This window comes from Ostrea edulis, chromosome 4 (assembly GCF_947568905.1).
Source record: "Ostrea edulis chromosome 4, xbOstEdul1.1, whole genome shotgun sequence".
Classification (NCBI taxonomy): domain Eukaryota; kingdom Metazoa; phylum Mollusca; class Bivalvia; order Ostreida; family Ostreidae; genus Ostrea; species Ostrea edulis.
Genome location: NC_079167.1, coordinates 60,442,073 through 60,463,320, shown reverse-complemented (window position 1 = coordinate 60,463,320; position 21,248 = coordinate 60,442,073). Strand labels below are relative to the sequence as shown.

Below are 21,248 nucleotides of genomic sequence, written 5' to 3'. Positions count from 1 at the left end.
TCTTCCTCCTTTTCCTGTCAGTTTAGAGTGTTAAAATAAGACCAGTGAAGGCGATAAGGAGGTGCGGTTGGTTGATAACCCGATTCGTGATATGAAGCAGCTGATGCATTTACAGAGGGGTGCAGTCATTTTGAACTCTTCTGAAATGCTTCAGATATTCATACAGACCAGCACTTTCAGAAGTGAGCAAACATTTACGAAAGTGATTCAGAGATACATAAGTTTTGTGGTTGGGATAAGACGTAGTACCTACATGTAAGACTCCTGCAACACGGTGGTGCATATTGCATGGTTGTCAGCACGTCCGATCTTAAATATTTTTCTTCTTTCTTGCGTTACAATACTAAGACGTAGTACTTAAACTTATTACGATTTTTGTAAGAAAATTTATTTTGTACTTAAATGATGAAAATAAAGAAATTATGATAATCATATAACTTAAAAACTGCGTAATAATATTGTAACTAAAGGAGGAAGAAAAATAAAACGTGATGATCAATTAAAAACATTGTAGGTTTTGCCAACGTTTCATACATAAGACATATACACGCATCAGAATGACGATGTTGTGAATCTTTTGAAATATTGTAAGTATTTTTTGATTCACGCATTTTTAAGATTTTCATACTTTATTGGATATTACATAGCTCACCTCAATGTGTTGGTGTGACCTATTGTCACCTGTTTTGTCCTTCATATACTACCATATGAACATTTGCAATTTCTTCTAAACTATTGGGACAAATTTTGCCAAATTTGGTAAGTAGCATCTATGTGGTGCGTTTAAAGGATGCAAAAATAAATACCGATATTTTATTTATGATCCTTAGCTCAAAAGCACTAGCCAAGTGGACTGCACTCGTTTTTTGCTCAAAGCAGGCAAAACAGAACAAGTTTGAGAATAGAAAATGTCATTTATTTAGTAAATGACGAAAAGTATATACAGTACAGGGGGTCATTAAAACCAAGTAAAAATTAAGATCATTAACATTGAGAAAGAGAACATATATACACAAAATAAAAACATCCGATAGGGGGTCTAACAAGATGACCCCCTATTGCGTACACATATGTAAAAAGACTAGCATAAAAATATTGCCTGGCCACAAAAAAGGGTGGGTAGCAACAAGAAATCAAGGCAATGTCAGTTATTTCGTAAATGGCTAAAAAGATATACAGTACATGGAGGTAGAAGGGGTGGACGGTGGGTACAAGAATTGCTGCTCTGAACTAGCGTGGCTCCTGGTACATAGTAAACAAACAGACAATGACCACGTGACGAATATGTTACATTTGATTGGATACAGCAAGTAAGGAGAAGGGTAAAATTAGATAAAAAAACAACAACAAAAAAACAGCCATTACTCCACCTAGACATAACAACAGGTCAGGGTAAAGTGAGAGACAAATACCTCGCACGTCACATAAAAGTTATTATTTACAATCATCACTGATTTATGATTCACGTAAAAATTAACGACTTTTTAAAGATCTGAAACCCATCCAGTCAGGTTTTGAAAGATGCATCCATTGCACACCAACATGCTTCACTTTTGGAAATTCTATGGGACAATAAGTCACGCATGTTTTTTGTTTTTATGTTACTTTAGAATATGATCGGCCACCTTTGTGTTATCTGAGTTGGTGCTTGGTATAATAGCACATTAATTGTATCTCATTCTTTAGATGATTTATGAGAATGATCTCTTCATTTAGTCGTCAGAGATCTTAGTCTTACACATAATATCATATTCTGGTGTATCAAAGTATATAAGTATCACGTGAAGTACATTTTTCTAGATGAGCTGTAAGATATGGGGCTCACGGCGGGTGTGACCGGTCGATAGGGGATGCTTACTCCTCCTAGGCACTTCATCCCACGTCTGGTAAATCCAGGGGTCGGTGTTTCCCAGTTCTATTTTGTATTCCTTATAGGAGTTATGAGATTGATCACTGTTCGTTATCTTCACCTTTATAGGAGTTATGATGTTGATCACTGTTCGTTATCTTCACCTTTATAGGAGTTATGAGATTGATCACTGTTCGTTATCTTCACCTTTATAGGAGTTATGATGCTGATCACTGTTTGTTATCTTCACCTTTATAGGAGTTATGATGTTGCTCACTGTTCGTTATCTTCACCTTTATAGGAGTTATGAGATTGATCACTGTTCGTTATCTTCACCTTTATAGGAGTTGTGAGATTGATCACTGTTCGTTATCTTCACCTTTATAGGAGTTGTGAGATTGATCACTGTTTGTTATCTTCACCTTTATAGGAGTTATGAGATTGATCACTGTTCGTTATCTTCACCTTTATAGGAGTTGTGAGATTGATCACTGTTCGTTATCTTCACCTTTATAGGAGTTATGAGATTGATCACTGTTCGTTATCTTCACCTTTATAGGAGTTGTGAGATTGATCACTGTTCGTTATCTTCACCTTTATAGGAGTTATGATGCTGATCACTGTTTGTTATCTTCACCTTTAGATACAGACATTATGTTTTATTTTGGACAAGCTATTCTGAAAGACCCGATATCGTAAATGATTGGTCCAGCATTTTTGTGTTGAATAGAGGGCAAAGAGTTGTGCCTCCGTGGCCGAGTGGTTAGAGCATCGCGCTCAAAATCACACGGCATCTCACCTCTGTCAGCGCGGGTTCGAATACCGCTCGCGTCGGTAAGTGAGAAAGTTTCCCAATTTACTTTCGGAAGGTCGGTGGTCTCTTCCTAGGTACATTGTATCTGGGTTCTCTCTTCCACCAATAAACAACTGGGCGCCACCATATAACTGAAAAATTGTTGAGTGTGGCGGAAAACATCAATCAATCCAAGATGTTGATCAATTTTACAATAATAGTTATAGAAACAACGCTTTGATATCACTGTATTCTCGAAAAGTTCAGTATTTTGAAAGTTTTCTTTGATGACAAGAATATTTTAAGTTTGTCCCACATGCTCAACTTGGAAAATGGCGTCTACAACAAAGATGTTTTTCCTTGCCTGACCCTACTAGTGACCCAATTTATTTATACCTGGTATAGACTCTCAGCATAATCGACATCGTTGTGCATCGCCAGTTTATAGAAATACTAATGGCAATGTCTGGAAGACTATGCTTTCTTTTCTTTAGTGGAATGTGTTTATCCACCACTTCCAAAAATTGGAGTGATAAACACTTCCAAATCGACTCCATGTCCGATATTTCATAAAGAGACTCCCAGTCAACTTTGTCCAGATCGTCTTGGAAACTAATTTTATTCAGGTTTTTAAATGCCTCTGGCATATCCAGGGGTCTGTGATTTCCCAACTTTCTTATTTGTATTTCTTATAGGAGTTATGAGATTGATCATTGTTTGTTGATTGATTGTATATTGTTTAACGTCCCTCTCGTTTGTTATCTTCTCCTTTCTGTATAAATGCTGTCAGAGGATTTCATTATGAAGCAGCATAGAAACAGAGAAAAATCATTGATTTTGATAAATGTCTTAGCTCAGTGTTTGGAAATCCACAACTGTATCTGTCGTAGCGATTGTGTAACAGGCAATGATTACTGTAATTATTATATAAATAGGTGAACAATGAATACCAGAGACGTAAGCTATGCTGTCATAATTACTGTGGAATCGCATATATTCGTAGGGCCAAGTTTTTGTTGTTTCAGAAGAGAAAGTATGTTGGTGGCGACTAAATGAGTTGCACTCGTTTTCAGATGGAAGACAAATGAAACCTGAATAAATCTCAAACACGTATGTCATGCACTGATATTGAGTACTTTATTGAAAATGTTTTCTCATTTCTAAGTTTTCCGTAGTATGTCTGTCGTCTGTAAGGGTTTTAGATCACCTGACCTAGTGACCATTTGATTATGGTTTCTAAGCAAGATTAAATCTGAAGCGAGCTTTTCTGGTCAAGGTTTTTCGTTGTTTGTTTCTGTACACTTTTCACATTTTTGGCTTCTTTTCTAGAGTGCCGGGCCCACTTCAACCTAGATTATCACAAAACATCCATTAGTAAAGGGGATTCAAGTGTTTAGAAAATCTTATTGTTAAGTATTATTTCTAAACTAGAAAAGCCATAGCCCTTATGAACGATTTCTAATGTATCGAATATTTAGTTTTGTTCAAGTCGTCGGCCCCGAAACTGGCAGGGATACATCAGGGGTTCAATGTATTGTATGCAATTAAATCGGAAAATTCTTCAAAATACTACTTAGGAACCACAACGGTACAATTTGTCAAATTTAGTTGCGAGGATCCTAGTGTATTGTAGAACAGAGTTTGTTTAGTACATCGGGAACAAAATGATATGAAGTTAAAGTTTTATATTGGATTGCCTTGTAAAATTATTTGAAAATTCTTTCAAGACCCACAGGGTTTCAATTTTTCAAATTATTATGCGAGAATCCTATCGTAGATTACATTCATGTTTGTTCATTAATAGGGTCCACATTGTAAATACCTTTTTTGTACACGGAAATATGTTAAATATATTAAATTAACATGCAAGCATCATGTAGTGTAACTTTAAGATTGTTTACATCATCACCCATGAGTCAAGGGTGGTGGTGAAAAGTTTTACAAAGAAATATATATTCAGAGAAAAAATTATCTAATGATAATCTTCAACAAAGAATCGTAAATACACTTTTTAGTTTAAATTCCAGACAATGATTATTCTCTTGGTTCATAGTGGAGGGGTTGGGGTTAGTGAGAAACAAACGTTATACGTGAAAATGTCACTGATCTTGGTGAGTGCTGTATCGAGGCCAAAGGGCGTCAATACAGGGCAATGCTAAAATAAAGGGCCCTACATGTATCCACTTCCAAGGAAAGATAGAAATTGGGGAAAATAGGACAGTATGTATAAAGAAAACTCCTCAAGAACCACTAAATCAAAACAGCCAACATTTGCAAGTTTGAAGACCCTTAATGCCAGAATTGCGCCATAATATCGGTTTTAAGGTTTACAAAGGAATATACATGTACAGGTAAAATATATCAGAATTGTTAAAAAAAACCACAAGGGTGTACTATGGAAGGATCCTGGTATCACATTCTTGTACATTCAATATTTATTTCCAAAGTTCAGTCCCCGAAGTATGGGTGTGACCTTAACGGGGTATAATTTTTACGGGACTTATAGGAATATTTCCATTTAAGATCCTTAAGGATGTGTCTTTGTCAAAACAACATATCTAATGTATTTTAGAATTAGAAATTAAAGAATGACTTCTAGTATAAGAGAGGTTTAAAACAAGGGTTTAAAATTTTGCTGATTAGAATATATCGAAAACCTTGCATAACCAGCTTAAGGTCATCATTAATGGACTTTTGTGACCAATGGGTCACCTGTTAGTATTTATATTTAATTAGTTATTTTCAATTCAGAAACGAGTAGTCCTGAATTGATTCAAATGCTACTTATTATGCTTATCTGTACAAAATGTATTATAATATTAACTTCAGACGAAGCATAGACGCGGATGTTTCCATATTCTTTGGTCGCTGTTATTGTTGCCATAGCAATCCTTTCACTTGGACTCCTCATATTTATGATCATTTTGATGTGGTCTCGAATTAAGGAGAAAAGGTACGGAGCATATTGAGATTCTGATTATCTATTAATTTTCAATGTAGCAAAACTTACTATGCATCAAATGAACAGAAATATTTTGAATATGTCATATACTGTTAGATGGACATGTGTATATTGAGCGAATAACCAGAAGGTACATGTAGTTCAGGAGTGTCGTTTTATTATATGGAGCAGATGGGACATGTATTTTACATTTCTAGGACAAATGTCTGAAAAGGGAAAATAAATAAATAGCGATAGAAAAAGAAAAAAAAAATTGAAAAGGAATAAAACACTTTCTTCATATTAAAAATATTTCAAGATTGATTGTTTATGGTTTTACGCCCTCTCTGCATTATTTCAGTCATTTTACAGCGGTATGTGGGTAAATTAATTTAAATAGATTTCTATTTCACTAGTTAATCCTTTACACACTTTGTAATATTTTGTAAAGCAAGGTTCTGTACTAGAACTTATCTAATTGTTTTGGTGCAGAGGTAATTATATATCACTCAAATCCAGGCAATCCCAAGATTTCAAAGAATGCTTAGATGCCCTACACCGGCAATGGTAACGTCTCCTCGTGAGTGAAAAATTCTCGGACGGGACATTAAACAATATGCAACCAACCAACATAAGTTTTGGAAGCAACCAATCCTTTATATCACGATCACTGAAGTGTCGGGCGATTCTTTAAATTGGAAGGCCTATGGAGTAGTCAGTTTACAATGATAAAGAAACATTGAGCGATGATGAGCTAAATCATCATATAAACATGTTAAAACTGTATTGTACTGTGTAGTACCAAGGAATTTACTAACATCGTTCTCCCCTTAAGTGTTACTTGCCATAACAATGGATGTTGTTGTTCTTATGCTTCTTGTGTTTGTTTGTTTCAAGATGTAATATATATTATCAATTTTCTTTCAGGAAAAGAGATGCAACTCTTGCAGTAACCTATCAAAACCAAAGTTTTGTCTCAGAGGAATTGGGTCATAGTTACGATTGTCTACAGAGAGAAACTTACACAAATGATTCGTATATGTAATTTTTGTTTTGCCTACAAATAAAAAAAATCGCAAACTCATCTTTATATTTTATCTACAGAGAAAAAATCGCACAACGGATTTGTACATGTAATTTGTTTGATTTACATGTGATAGGTTGTACACAAAACAAATTGTTGATAGGCTGCAATTACACTTTTACAAACAATTCGTACTAATAGATTTTTTTCAAGAAATTGCATTTAGCTTTCTTGCATACTAGGCATCATGGACATAAGAACATCCTTCCATCCATACCATTAAACAGGTTGAAAGGAGTAACGAAATATACAGTTTTATTAGGATACATGTAGCAAAGTGCTAAAATCTACATAATACTGTATGTAAATGTATGCACTAATATGTTGACCAAGTCCATTCATAATATGTCTAGCTGCAGAACTGTAGGTCTCAGAGAAAATGTTGGACAGATCAGAAAGGTACAGATCCACCCCCATATTAAAACCTTCGATTTACAACGCACAAAAATGCACACGGTTGATGCCTCATATCAATGTCTTCTTGTATTGCCGTCTCATGAATATAATATCAAAAAATTCCTAACATATTACAACAATATGAGGCCTCAACCGTGCGCATGCATTTGTTATGATATGTCAAGAAACATAAAACAATTGCTGCATGCGTGTATCTTTGAGTAATTTGTACTTGCTGTTTTCCTATCATATATTTGGATATATTTAATATCTAATCACCGGAATTGGTCATAGAAAATGTGTATTGTGCTACTTGATTTTGTTACCATATTCAGCATTGACCCCAAGCATAACGGGGACATTTTCAATGGTACTATGTATTGAAATACTGCATAATGTTTGTATCATGCGATACGGCCCTTGGACGTATTAAAAGGTATCTGAGCCACTGGTCATCTTTATTAATACATCGGGTTGATCAAGCCCAAAGACGATAAAACGAAATCTAGCAATGTGTATATCGACATTGCTATTTAATATAATGGAACAAAAAATCAACATTGCGTACAAATTATGTATTGACAGAGGTGTTAAGTAGCAGGGAATGGTTTCGAACTATAGGCCTGGTCAACTTTCTTTAAAATGGAAGACCGTGGGGATCCGGATTAAAATAGGTCCTCGGTACCCCTTGCTAGTCGTACATGTAAGAGGCGACTAAATTGTGCGACCCTTCGGATGAAACCGCAAAAATCTAGGTTCCGTGTCACAGCAGGTGTGTCACGATAAAGATCCTTCCCTGCTCAAAGGCGGTAAGTGCCGAGCATAGGTCTAAATTTTGCAGCCCTTCAATTGATTCATTTCGGATGCATGTGAATGAATATTTTTGTTAGATAATTAATGTCTAGTTTGATATTGCGGGAAAACATTCATTAATGTCACTCCATAAAGGCTCTCTTTGCCCATTGTACGTCGTTGAAATGGAAAGGACCTTTCTGTTTGCAATTGGTAACGGGTAAGGTGCAGCCGATGACGAATTATAATTTCTGCAGGTTGGAAGATGCCTCTGTTGAGTTCCGACAAACGTCCCAACTGACATCAACAGAATCTACGACTGACCAATTCCGTCTCCAAGCGCTGACCTCGTGTCGGAGAGACGTACATATAGGCGATTGCAAGTCATTTTCCCACATAAATAAACTCACTCTCTCTTTCACTTCAAAATCCAGGGGGGTTGCAGCCCTTGCAACCCCCTCTAGATCTGTCAATGAATGTTAGGTAGACTGAAATTAATCTCTTTCAAATACTGATTTGCAGTTTAACAGTCTGTATAAACGGACAAAGATTGCTTTTAGATGCCATAGATTTGTTTTTAAATTAAGCTTTGCCGGTTTTAGGGACCACCAGAAGTGATTTCTGGTACGAAATTAATTCCCTGTAAGAAGACACCCCGCCCCTAAAACATTTGCTAATCCTTGTGTGTGTGTGGGGGGGGGGTGGGGGTGGGGGTGTATTCACTGTTTTCTAAATAAGTGGAAAGACCATGTTCAAGGGCATGCCATCCTGTCCTTGATTACTACCTTCCATTGATAATTGGTTTAATATGAATACAATGGTAGGGTTAACCAACCATGAAGCTTTGACTAGGGGTGTACCAAGTGATTTGATGCATGCAAAAATCTTTTGTTTACTAAATGTTGTATCTGTTACATGTATTACTGTTTTTTCTTTTAGCAATCAACATTCACTAGATTATTTACAATGACTCCACATATGTGTGTGTGTGTGTGTGTGTGTGTGTGTGTGTGTGTGTGTGTGTGTATGTGTGTGTGTGTGTGTGTGAAAGAGCGTTCTAAGTTTTAAGAACTTGTGCTCAATCCCTTTGTATGATTGATTTTATCTTGTTTAACGTGTCTCTCGAGATTTTTTCACTCATATGGAGACGTCACCAAAACCGGTGAAGGACTTCAAATTTAAGCCTTTGCTCGCCGCTTTTGGCCATTGAGCAGTGATAAATAAAATAAATAAATGTTTATTCGGTATATACATACATGCAAACATACATACATAAATGCCAAGGATAACCCATGAAAGCTCGAAAGCTTATTTCCAATGGGGTCTTTTGATGCACGGATGTTTGCGCTAGGGGATCATCTACGTAGGAGGAAACCGGTGTACCCGGAGGAAACCCACGTGTCCGAGCGGGCGACCGCCATACCCTCTCACATACAACCACTGCCGATCACGGGGATCGAACTCCGGTCGCAGCGGTAAGAAGATAGAGCGCTACCCGGATGGTTCCATAGCGTGCCATACCTACGGTGACACGGGACATCCATCCGTTTTTAAGGTCATTTCCGAGGACCCATAACATTCACACCTGATACCAGGCAATTGGCTATAGAACTGTTACTTTTTGTTTTAACGACTTAGGTCTATCGCGACCGGTATTTGAACCCCGACCTTTGGCATGCGGGGCGAGCGCTCTATATGTACCTCTAGACCACCAATTCAGTTACAATGAAATATGTTCAAATATAGTAGACAAACTTATGCAAGTCTTCAAAATAACAAAGATCACGCTCCATAAAAAAATAATAGGGCAGTTAAATACAGCATCATAAAGGATGACTTATATGTTTGTGCTGTGTGAGAACTTTTAACTTCTTGTTTAAATAGTTTGATGTTTTGATAGCAATTGCTTCCTTGTTCTTAGTTGTATTCTGAGTGTTTGCTGGTGACGTTGTGACAATTAGATTCCCTAGCCTGTGCGCAGTACATATGGGTTGTTACATACATATCATATTTAGTCCCCTGCCGAGGAAGTCGAAGGGGACGTTAAGTTTGCACTCTGTCCGTCCGCCTGTCCGTTAATCAATTTTCCGCACTTTTCTTTGTTCTTGCAGATATTTATTTCATATTTGGTACATTGCTTTACGAAAACAAGTACCTTGGGATAAGAGAAATTGCATAAATCATTGTTTTTACAGATATTTATTTTATATTTAGTACATTGATTTGATATAACAAGTTACATATCAAGTTCGGTCAGTAGATTATTCACTAAATTAAGGTCTTAGGCTTAGAAAAATAGCATGAATTATCCGTTTTCCGGATTTATTTTGTTGTGTTTACAGATATTCATTTCATATTTGGTATATTGCTTTCCCATAACATGTTGCAGATAGTAGTTGATTTCCAACCATTCCTATCCTGGTTCCCCATTTTATCACAACCTACATAAAGAACTTTGAATATTGTATCGGTCCGATAATTTTTGCGACCGGTAGTGGATTATTTATTGAACGCAATAATCTCAGAATACTTATGTTAGCAATATCGCTGTTTTGTTGGGGTGGAGGAATGCTTTGTGGTAACCCGCTAAGACTTCACCAAAGTCGGAATCGCCACTGAATAGACTGGATTGGAATACAAGCCCTCTTTATCCTTAAATCACATGGACATATATTTTAATTGATCTACATGTAGCATTAAAATATCAGAATACATTGATGAACTTTTAGTGACATCACACGTAGTCTGAATATGTACTGTGTCGAGGAAAACACTCCTCAGTCTAGCACACGCGTATAATAGATGAGAGAATTATTTGAATATGGGCAGCGTTCTAGTGTGACTTTGTACAAGAAGAGTCAAGAGATCATTGTATATCCCGTACACGTGAATGTTCTCCAACAAGGAAGGAAACCTTTTTGTAAGAGATAATATTGACTCCTTGGTTCTCATCCACAATGTACAGACGTTGGGTATATATGTGCCTTATATTCTATCTTACTTTGGAAACTTCTTATTGTAAGTACACGTATCTCATTATTAACCTGTATAAATAAAAAAGTGATGCCGTGTAATTTGCAAAAACCTGCATGATATACATGTAAGTGATCAAAGAATTAGATAGGTTACATAAGGAATATGTTTTGGTTTCAGCTGACAAAGCTTGTAACAACATTGTCTTTGTTTGTAAGGCTAATTATTACAACTGTATATTAAACAAACTTGGCATTTATTCCATGCAAGATGAAGATAACGAGCAGTGATCAATCTCATAACTCCTACAAGCAATACAAAATAGATAGTTGGGCAAACACGGACCCCTGGTCACACCAGAGGTGGGATCAGGTGCCTAGGAGGAGTAAGCATCCCCTGTTGACCGGTCACACCCGCCGTGAGCCCTATATCCTGATCAGGTAAACGGAGTTATCCGCAGTCAAAATCAGTGTGCCAAGAACGGCTTAACAATCCAACTGCCCTTTCAAAAGATGAAATTCTTCAAAACCATGCTTCAGTTTTAGACAAATTTAATATCCCAATCAATGAGATCGATGAATATGAGTTACCGTGTCTATACTGGATTCCTAAACTTCACAAAAACCCTTACAAAGAGAGATACATTGCTGGATCGAGTAAATGTTCTACCAAGTCCCTGTTTTGCTCCCCACGAAAATATCAACAGCTATGAAGGAGAAACCTCAAACGTACTGTGTTACAACATATGCCATAATTACAAATCAAATGTGGATTCTTAAAAAATTCTAAAGAACCTTTGGTAAATTTGAAATAGCAATACTTTTCTCAAATAAACAACATCAAAACGTTTGACTTTTCAACACTTCACACAACCATTCCTCACGATGAATTAAAAACAGGACTCTTTGACGTCATAGACAAAAATAGAAATAGGAAATATTCCTATCTAGTGATCATTCATCCAAAAATTACTTTTTTAACACCTCTCTGATTCCACGCACAAGTTCTCTGAAGTTGAAATAAAGAATATGCTCATTGATAATATCTTCTTAGTCTTTGGTGATCAGGTGTTCCAACAGTCTGTTGGGAATCCCATGGACACGAATTCTGCTCCTTTGTTAGCTGTACTGTTATACATTCTTATAAAGTAGAGTTTCTTCAAAAGCGTCTACATGAGGAAAAACAAATATCTTGCTGTGGCCTTCGATTCGACATTTAGATGCATCGACGAAGTTTTATCTATTAACAATAATCATTTTCATTCGTATGTTCATTCGATATATCCCTGTGAACTCGAGAAAGAGACACCACGGAGTCCTCCATATCTGCTTCGTAATTAGATATTTGATTGAAAATGAATAATAACGGCAAACTAACAATTCAACTTTATGACAAACGGGATAATTTCAGCTTCTCTATCGTCATCTTCCCATATTTATGTACAGTGTAGCAATATTCTATTATCACCTGCATATGGTATTTATATCTCTCAATTGATTAAATACACAAGAGCTTGTTCTGTGTATGATCAGTCTTTAAATCGAGGGAGGCTACTGACAAACAATTTGAAGTTACAGGGGTTTCAACAGTCTTGTTTAAAGTCAGCATTTCGCAAATTATATGGTCGTTATAATAATCTAGTCTGCCAATATAACCTATCATTGGGTTAAATGCTGTCTGACATGTTTCATACTGATTGTTAGATCGTTCATGGTACACTGACTCTCACTACGAATTACTATGTTTACCTGATCACGACATAGGGTTCATGGCGGGTGTGACCGGTTGACAGGGGATGTTTACTCCTCCTAGGCACCTGATCCCACCTTTGGTATGTCCAGGGTCCGTGTTTGCGCAACTCTTTATTTCATATTCTTTATAGAAGTTATGAGATTGTATACTGTTTGTTATATTTACTTTTCACATGTATGTAAAACACTACATACATATGTAACCAATTATCAATTATAAAATCGTTACTTCACCTTTCCTTTCACCTTGCAATTACCATATTGCTGATAAATTAACCTTTTTATAATGGTTACACTCGGATTATTATTACTTTGATCATTATTATATATTACAGCACAGTGTTATGACGACAAAACTTGTGAATGTCACTGCAATTGTTGTTCAAACTGCCTCGGATTTTATTGTACCTCGTGTAATAGAGAAGGCTGGAGTGGCTCAACTACCAATCAATGTCAAAGAAGTATGTTGAATAGAATCCTTACTAAAACCAACACAAATATTGCAATAATAGATGAAAAAAGATAATTAATTTTGGCATTTTATCATGAGTAATATTAACTTTATTACTTTTGTTTTCAGGGAATATAGCTTATAATCAGAAAACTAACCATATTTCCACAGTAACGAACTCGATCAATGCAGTAGATGAAAAACACTCAACATACTTTAGGACTGAACCTGAGAAAAATCCTTGGATAGAAGTGAATTTGGATAAAATCCAAAGAGTAAAATACATTTATATAACACTTTTAGCAGGTGAGGAGATATATACGAACAAGTGAATATAACGAACAAGTGAACAATATCATAGAAGACATTAAATTAAAGCAAGTTGTGTTGTTTGAGATCCCTTCACGTGATTATGTCCTCAAAACAGTCATTCAATCAATACCCTTATTGATAGACTCCCTTGAATTTCATTTGTTCAGTGCTAAATATAATGAATTTTGTTCGTTATCTTCGCTTGCTCAATTAAAATTTACTCGAACATGTATTGTTTTCTTTTTCCCTTGTTTATCAAAGCTTCGTTAAGAAATAAATTCAAAAAGTTTTAAGGCAATCATTTTCTATTACGACTGAAAAGATTCATGCAGTCTGAGTCACCAAGTAATATGAGGGAGATAAACAACGAATATGACTACACTTCCAAGACCTTCCACCTGTATCTCCAAAACAAAAATACATTTATCTGCACATTCAATCCAAAAACTTAAATGGTAAAGCTTTGATAAACAATAGGCCAGTGGGAGTAATGTTTATGACTGATTAATTCTTACCAACATTTTTACTTATTCTTTTGGTTTTGTTTGTTTGTTGTTTATGTTTTCCCTCTTTTCGTGCAGGAATTAACTACATGTTTAATAGCATTATTAAAGAATGAATGAATCAGTTTGTGAGCGAAGTAGCAAAAGGTGAAGATAACGAACGGTGATCAATATTATAATTCCTATAAGTAATACAAAATTAAGTGTTAGGCAAACACGGACTTCTGGACATACCAGAAACCCCTGTAACTTTAACTTGTTTTTCAGTAACCTGCCTCGACTAAAAAACTTATCATACGCAGAACAAGCTCTTGCTTATCGAATCAGTTGATAGACATAAACACCATATGCAGGTGATAATGGAATATTACTACATACGTATGGGAAGTTTGAATTGAACTAAAAGATTATTTAATCTTAACATAAATAATAAGTTACCAGTAGTTCGATTAGAATTAAACTATCAGAAGTTATCTAGTATATTTTCCGACTTTACCTGTGTCCAAACATACCTTCAAACATCCATCAGAGCGCCATGCGACCAGAAAAAGCATAGCTTCAAAAAATTTCGTTTTTTTTTTTACGTAGCCATTTTGGGTAGCCAGTAAAATCGAACCCCGTTCATTTCAGTATTCGTACTATTCATAAAACAATAATGGCTCATGTAAAGAAACTATCTCCACAAATAATATTAGTTAAATATTTTCGATGAAATCATTCCAGTGCGTTACAAAAAATAATGGTTTAGATTGGTTTGAATATTGAATTTATTCCATAGCTTTCATTATGTACCCTTCGCTATTAGTGGTGGGTGCGAGGACCAGGCTAGGCTTCCATTACATACCCGGATTACTTTTCAATACTCAAGAGATACTTTTACATCTATAGAAACTATATATTTTAATTTTACACTAATTATTTGTGTTTATGATAAATGAAGGTCGAATACATACCTCGAAACTGATATCATTAATAGACACAAAGATGAATGGGGTTCGATTTGCCTGGCTACCTAAAATGGTTACGTTGATGAACGGAATAATTTGGAGCTTTGAGTTTTCGTTCGCAATGTTTGAAGGTATGTTCGGACATACATGTATATACATGTAAGTATACTGGGGAAATATGTCAGAAACTTTTTATATCACATTTATGAAACGGCGATGCAAGAATGCAGCAATATATGGCCTCAACCGTGCGCCTTTTGTTTTTGCGCCGAATATCGAAGGTTTTTATTAAGGGTGGATCTGTAGTTCTCTACTCTGTCCCGATATTTTCCCAGAGAGCTACATATCTGCAGCTAACTTAAACTTTGATTTATAAAGGTGTATCGGATAATATTTCAGAGAGTGTCAAAAATGGATAAATATCCCCTTTTTATGGAGTATTAGAAAATCATATAATAGGCATTTGTATGACAAATATATATTATTTACTAATTACTTATACAAAACATATATAATGAAAAACGTAATAATTCTGTACGATAAAAACAATACATGAGTTGGAAAGGGTGTGCCGTTCCCCTGAGAGTATACATACCATATACGAAGTCTAACGCTAAAATACATGTAGTTACAAAGTAATTATTCAGCTTTAAAAATGATAGACGGATGGATAGGCAAACGTTGCCTTGCTTAAAACAAATCTTTTTTTTTTTTAGGAATTGGACGTTACTCTGTATACGTAAAGAATTCGTCAAATGAGAATCTTAATACACGATCTTTGTGTGCTGGAATAATGATTAAAAGACGTCAGCGATTAGATTGGAACATTACATGTAGAAATGACCAAGTAATTACCGGTGATCAAGTTGTTGTTTGCAGGGAAACAACTAGAGGACGCTTGACCTTGTTTGATATCAAAGTATTCCGTAAGTATTCTATATTATCCTCACCTTAATAAATCCCTCCGAGTGACTAATTATCATGACAATTTTCCTGAATCTTGGCATGCTAAAAGAAAGATACAGGAATTCTGGGGGAAATTAAGTCTTTCCATTGAAATTCGGCGACATACTTTCATTTAACTATGTATATCTTACCAAAAAGATCTTCCCTGATAAGTTTAATACAAACGACTTACTGGCTTTCAGCTATTCTTCTAAACCTAAACTTATACAACATGGGATAATAAGTGGTATTATTTGTTGATTTCATTTGTTTTTGTTTTACATTTTGTCTAGCTTCATAAATAAATAAACGTATTATTGTTCTATAGAATGCAGCAAAGGTACATACGGATACTTGTGTGACAAGAAGTGCGTCAACTGTTTAAACAGTAAATGTGACGGATTCTCAGGAGATTGCATAAAAGGCTGTAAAAGTGGTTGGTATGGAGACAGGTGTGACGTAGAGTGTCCCTCTGATTGTGAAAGTGGTTCCTGTGACAGATATAAAGGGTGCACAGATTGTCATGATGGCTACAATGTAACTAACTGTGAAAAATGTACATTAGGTACTTATGGGAAAAACTGTAGTTTGAAATGTGTGAATTGTCAAGCAGGTTTTTGCAACAATGTCAATGGATGTAAACAATGTTGGCGTGGTTTCTATGGACCGAGTTGTAATAAACCCTGTCCAGAAGGTTGCAGGAATGATGAATGTGATAAGAAATTTGGACTCTGTTCTGTGGGATGTAAAGACGGATACAAAGGCTCGGATTGTCAACAACCTTGTGACAGTCAATGTATAACCTGTGATACAAATGACCCATGTATTTATTGTGTAGACGGAAGGTATGGTCAACGATGTGAGCGTATTTGTCCAGAAACGTGTGGCGGGAAAAGGTCCTGTGATAGAATCAACGGTCAGTGTCATGAGTGCATTGCTGGAAAATATGGTGAACATTGTTCACAGTCCTGCAGTAAGAGTTGTTTCTCTGCTGGCGTCTGTAAAAGGAATGGAGAATGTTTAAGTGGCTGTATCAATGGATGGCTAGGTGGAAAATGCGATAAAAAGTGTTTAGAAAACTGTTCACAATGTACACTGTCTACGTCTGAAATTGTGTGTGAAAGATGTGCCGAAGGACACTACCTAGACAGTGACAGGAAGTGTCAAAGCTGTCCATCGAAATGTTTATCGTGTGACAGTAAGTCGAGATGTACCCGATGCAAACAAACGTTTACTGGAAATCTGTGTGGTAGTAAATGTAACGTGAATTGCTTTGATGATTTATGTGAAATTGATGGCCGCTGTTTATTTGGATGTAGTAATCAGAAGTATGGACTTGGATGTACCACGGATTGTAGAGAGAATTGTGTGCATTGTTATAATGGTAACAACTGTACACGATGTTTACCGGGATATTTCGGAATATATTGTACTGGTTATTGTTACGGAAACTGTTATAACTGTACTTCAGGTCCATATGATTGTGAAGCATGTAAACCTGGATTTTATGGAAGTTACTGTCAGAACGATTGTTCTTCTGAATGCCTGACCTGTGACTCAGCAGATTCATGTACTTCCTGTAGAGAAGGCTGGTCAGGTAGCTCTTGTCAGTGTAATTCAAAATGTGCTGATGGATGTGGAAACAATGGAAAATGTTGGAATGGATGTAAAGGTTCTTTTTATGGTGACTATTGTGACACCCCCTGTCCATCGGATAGCTGTGAGAAATGTGATCAAACGTTTGGAAACTGTACAGAATGCACGAAGGGGCGATACGGAATCCATTGTGATATGGATTGTAGTGGGACATGTCTGGTATCAGCGTGTGATATCGCTGGTGGGTGTCTCCGGGGCTGTGTAGAGGGGTTTTCTGGAACAAACTGTGCTGATCGTAAGTAATGAATGAAGATTTACTGCAAAAGTGGGCACTTATGCAGTTTCTTGAAATATACTTTTAAGGAGGTATGCTACACCAGAGAAATTTGATGTAGATGAAAAGTGGAGGATATGTACAACAATATTTTGAAGTTGAAAATTTTCAAATTTACTTTATTTTGTCAGAAAATACAGTTTTAGTAGAAGGTAATCTGGAAAAAAATTTAAAACCCCTGTTGGACTCGAACCTGCGACCTACAGTTCAACAGTCGGTATTCAAACACACTGAGCTACTCGGCTAGGTATTTGAATGGAAAAGGAAAAGACAAATATTGCTGATATCGATTTTTTCATCCATGTTTTTAAAGGAAGTCAGCCATTATGACGATGTAGAGTACTACCTTAAAGGACTACTTTTAAGAACATACATTTTTGGTCATGATATTTAAATGTTCTTTGTTTTCATATTTAAATAGTAACAAACAAAATAAAGAATGCACTTTAAGTTCCGTTTTGAAATTTAACGACACTTGTCGACTAGAAATTATCTCAAATGCGATCAGAAATTCGGGATTGGACAAGCTAAAGTTATCTCGTATGTCATAAAATTGAGTTGTTCGTTTCCCGTTAACATGCATGTATTTTTAATAAAATATCCAAATGTAAAGATATGGAAGTGGTGTCTTTTATTTTGAGTTCACCGGGATATATCAAATCGACATATAAATGTGAAAATGCTTATTTTAATAGGATAAACGTAGTCGATATCTTTATATTTAAATGTCGAGTTAAAGGCTACAACAAGACATTTTTTCTTCCCATGTAGAAGCTTTATAATAAAATCTGCCTCATAAGAATACAAAAAAAAAAAACAAAAAAAAAAACAAAAACAAAAAACAACAGGTCAGGTAATAAAGAAGTACAATTCATGGCCATGGGAATTCCAGCAGACTGTTGAAAAACCCGGTCACCAAAAAATTTGGATCATTAATCACAAGATATGAATATTTCAGCCTTCCATTTTATTGAAGTTGTGGTTTAAATAGATTTGTAGCTTTAGGTCAGGTTTACTGCTAGCTTTCTTTCTTTTTTTTTTTTTCTTTTTTTTTTTTTTTTTTTTACATCTTCTACTATACCAAATACAAGATGTATATATCTTATTCAGTTGTTATGAAGTTGATCACTCTTCGTTATATTCACCTTTCTTGTTAACATATTATTAAAGGTATATAGTTTGATTGTAGGTTGTGCTCTAAATAAAAGTTTGTAAAAATATGATATTTTACTAGTTTGTGTGAGCAGATTACAGAATAGTTACAATGTTTTAGCGACAAAATATACACAAACTACCATGATACAAAATGGTAGTCATATAATTTTAATAATTGTGCATTTTATAAATGTTTCTTTGCGGGATATCGAAAATCATGAACTTCGATTATTTTGTTTAGAATTACAGGGCCAAATAATTGATGAAGTTGAAATAACTCAGTTGGTCTGTATCAAAATGGAAAAAATAATCAAAAATCTTTCATACATGAAATATCAATCTAAATATTTTCCCACATATGAAAACGTCAGTTATGGCGGATTATTTAAGAATAGGATAATAGGAACTACCATTCAACACGTCAAACATTAACAACCAACGAACGTCAATTATTCTCAAACCGCAAAAATCTGACATTATTGTACAGTATTATACAGGTGAATATGTAATGGACTTGTCTACTGTGAATAGAGTCATTTGGATGGCATTTTCACTACTTTTAACAATTTTGATTCTAATTTTAGAAATAATACCATCAAAGAGTATGTCATCAACAACGCCTTATGTCTACGTTGTCGCCGTCCTTGGAGGTCTGTTACTGGTATTGACAATTACACTGGTTACATTCTTTGTGAAACGAAAAAGGTATTGAAAATTTATTTGATCGACTCTCTCTCTCTCTCTCTCTCTCTCTCTCTCTCTCCGACACTCTATCTTATTAATATTATTATAAAACGGCTTCCATTCAAAAGGTCTATACATTTCAGGGAGCGAGAAAGAACGATTCGAATGACCTATCAAACTGTCCGAGTCGCCTGCCAGGAAGCTGACCATGACTACGAACGTGTTACAGGGAACGAATGTGTTAGCAGGGAACCTGATTATCAAACTATCGATTCCTGAAATTGCGGGACTGTGTTAGCAAGGTCTTCAGTCGTTTTCGAACTGAGTCACAAATAAAATGAAATAAAGAAAAAGCTACATTTAACATGTTTAAGAGAGTGTGTAGACTTTGGGCCCATTACTATATATCTACGTGATCTGTTCAAATTTTAAAAGAATTAATGATCACGTTTTCGTGTATGTTACAGGATAACCTCCTTGGTCTCGTTGTTTGAAATATTGAAGCCTCGGGTAACGCTAAGATTGCTCGACCTTAGAGGTTATCCTGCAACATTCGAAAACAAGAACCTTTATTTCTGTTCTACTAAGGCTCAGAAATATACAGCGGATCGTTTCCCTACATGTATAAAGCTTCGTATTAGGTCACTGTGATGTCATGACAGTTTGCCAAATGAACTGGGCCTACATGTTTTTGCTGACGAAAAAGGTCAGGTGGTAGGGCTTTTCTAGAACTATTCAAAAAGACATTTCAAGCATTTAGTTTGATGTTGACAGATTGTAATAATTGATTTGAATACACAGTCCAAGGAAACTTGTTTGTACATTAAAATGTTTACATGTGTATCGATCTCGTAATACAGACGATTGAGTTTTAATGAATGACAAATGTTCTTCAGTCAACATATATTGATTGATATTGATTGATTTTTATTATTAAAAATTGAATTATCAGTTATATACTTTATTTTTGTACTATAGCAAAATACTAAGTGCAAGCGAGATGGATATCAATTTTCTCATAACTAGTTATTACGTAAGAAGGTATATCGCGGAATAGTGACCGCCATTTCTTTGAACTTTGCAATAAGCGTGGTAGAATATACTCTCTCTCTCTCTCTCTCTCTCTCTCTCTCTCTCTCTCTGTGTGTGTGTGTGTGTGTGTGTGTGTGTGTGTGTGTGTCAGACCTTACAGTAAATATATTATAGTTGTTCCTTATGATGAGTATACAATGTATAAATTCCGATAAGTGTGTATCTGGAGTTTTATAAGGAAATTAGATTTACTGAGTCAAACAAACAATTTCCATTAACTTCAGTATACGTGGCTGATAATTCATTCCATGTTTAAAAATTAAAAAAGGTTTATTTCCTTTTCCAAATAAAAAGCACTTTAAATGCAATGACACACATAAGTAACATATTTTGGAATGGATATTTTGCATGAAGCCTTTGAAGTTTGTAGCATTACATGGCTTTGTCAACAAGAACAATTATTCAAAGCTGCAAGCTTTCGATATACACAGGTGTAGTGGGAACATACATGTATTTTAGAAAAGTTTTGATATCAAAATGTTGAGACGACGATGCAGGAGTACAGCAATATAAGATCTCAATCGTGCGCAAAAAAACTGCACTGTAAATCGACAATTTTTATTTCCCATATTATTAGCAGAACTACACTGCTGCAGCTATTTCGGGCCACGAGGTTCTAAATATATATGAGTTTGCGAAATTGTGATAAG

At 35.5% G+C, this 21,248-nt stretch overlaps 1 protein-coding gene and 1 long non-coding RNA gene across 2 annotated transcripts; both read left to right on the top strand.

The window, feature by feature from the left end:
• Positions 1 to 484: 484 nt before the first annotated feature.
• Positions 485 to 6,667, top strand: LOC125670348 (uncharacterized). The gene is made up of 3 exons (XR_008802519.1): positions 485 to 587; positions 5,472 to 5,595; positions 6,511 to 6,667. It is a non-coding gene; the product is annotated as an uncharacterized LOC125670348 (long non-coding RNA).
• A 4,075-nt stretch (positions 6,668 to 10,742) lies between these two features.
• LOC125672008 (protein draper-like) lies at positions 10,743 to 20,457 on the top strand. Its single transcript, XM_056163244.1, has 7 exons — positions 10,743 to 10,873; positions 12,915 to 13,040; positions 13,160 to 13,336; positions 15,509 to 15,718; positions 16,066 to 17,628; positions 19,407 to 19,527; positions 19,650 to 20,457. The coding sequence occupies exons 1-7, from the start codon at positions 10,813 to 10,815 to the stop codon at positions 19,783 to 19,785; spliced, it is 2,394 nt and encodes a 797-aa protein (XP_056019219.1). The 5' UTR covers positions 10,743 to 10,812; the 3' UTR covers positions 19,786 to 20,457.
• Positions 20,458 to 21,248: the final 791 nt, after the last annotated feature.

Bases quoted from the DNA above. Each gene is read 5' to 3' on its own strand.
- LOC125672008 (XM_056163244.1), top strand. From the start codon at position 10,813: ATGTACAGACGTTGGGTATATATGTGCCTTATATTCTATCTTACTTTG. The intron at 10,874-12,914 runs GTAAGTACACGT...TATATATTACAG, and splicing joins TACTTTGGAAACTTCTTATT to CACAGTGTTATGACGACAAA. The intron at 13,337-15,508 runs GTGAGGAGATAT...TTTTTTTTTTAG, and splicing joins TTATATAACACTTTTAGCAG to GAATTGGACGTTACTCTGTA.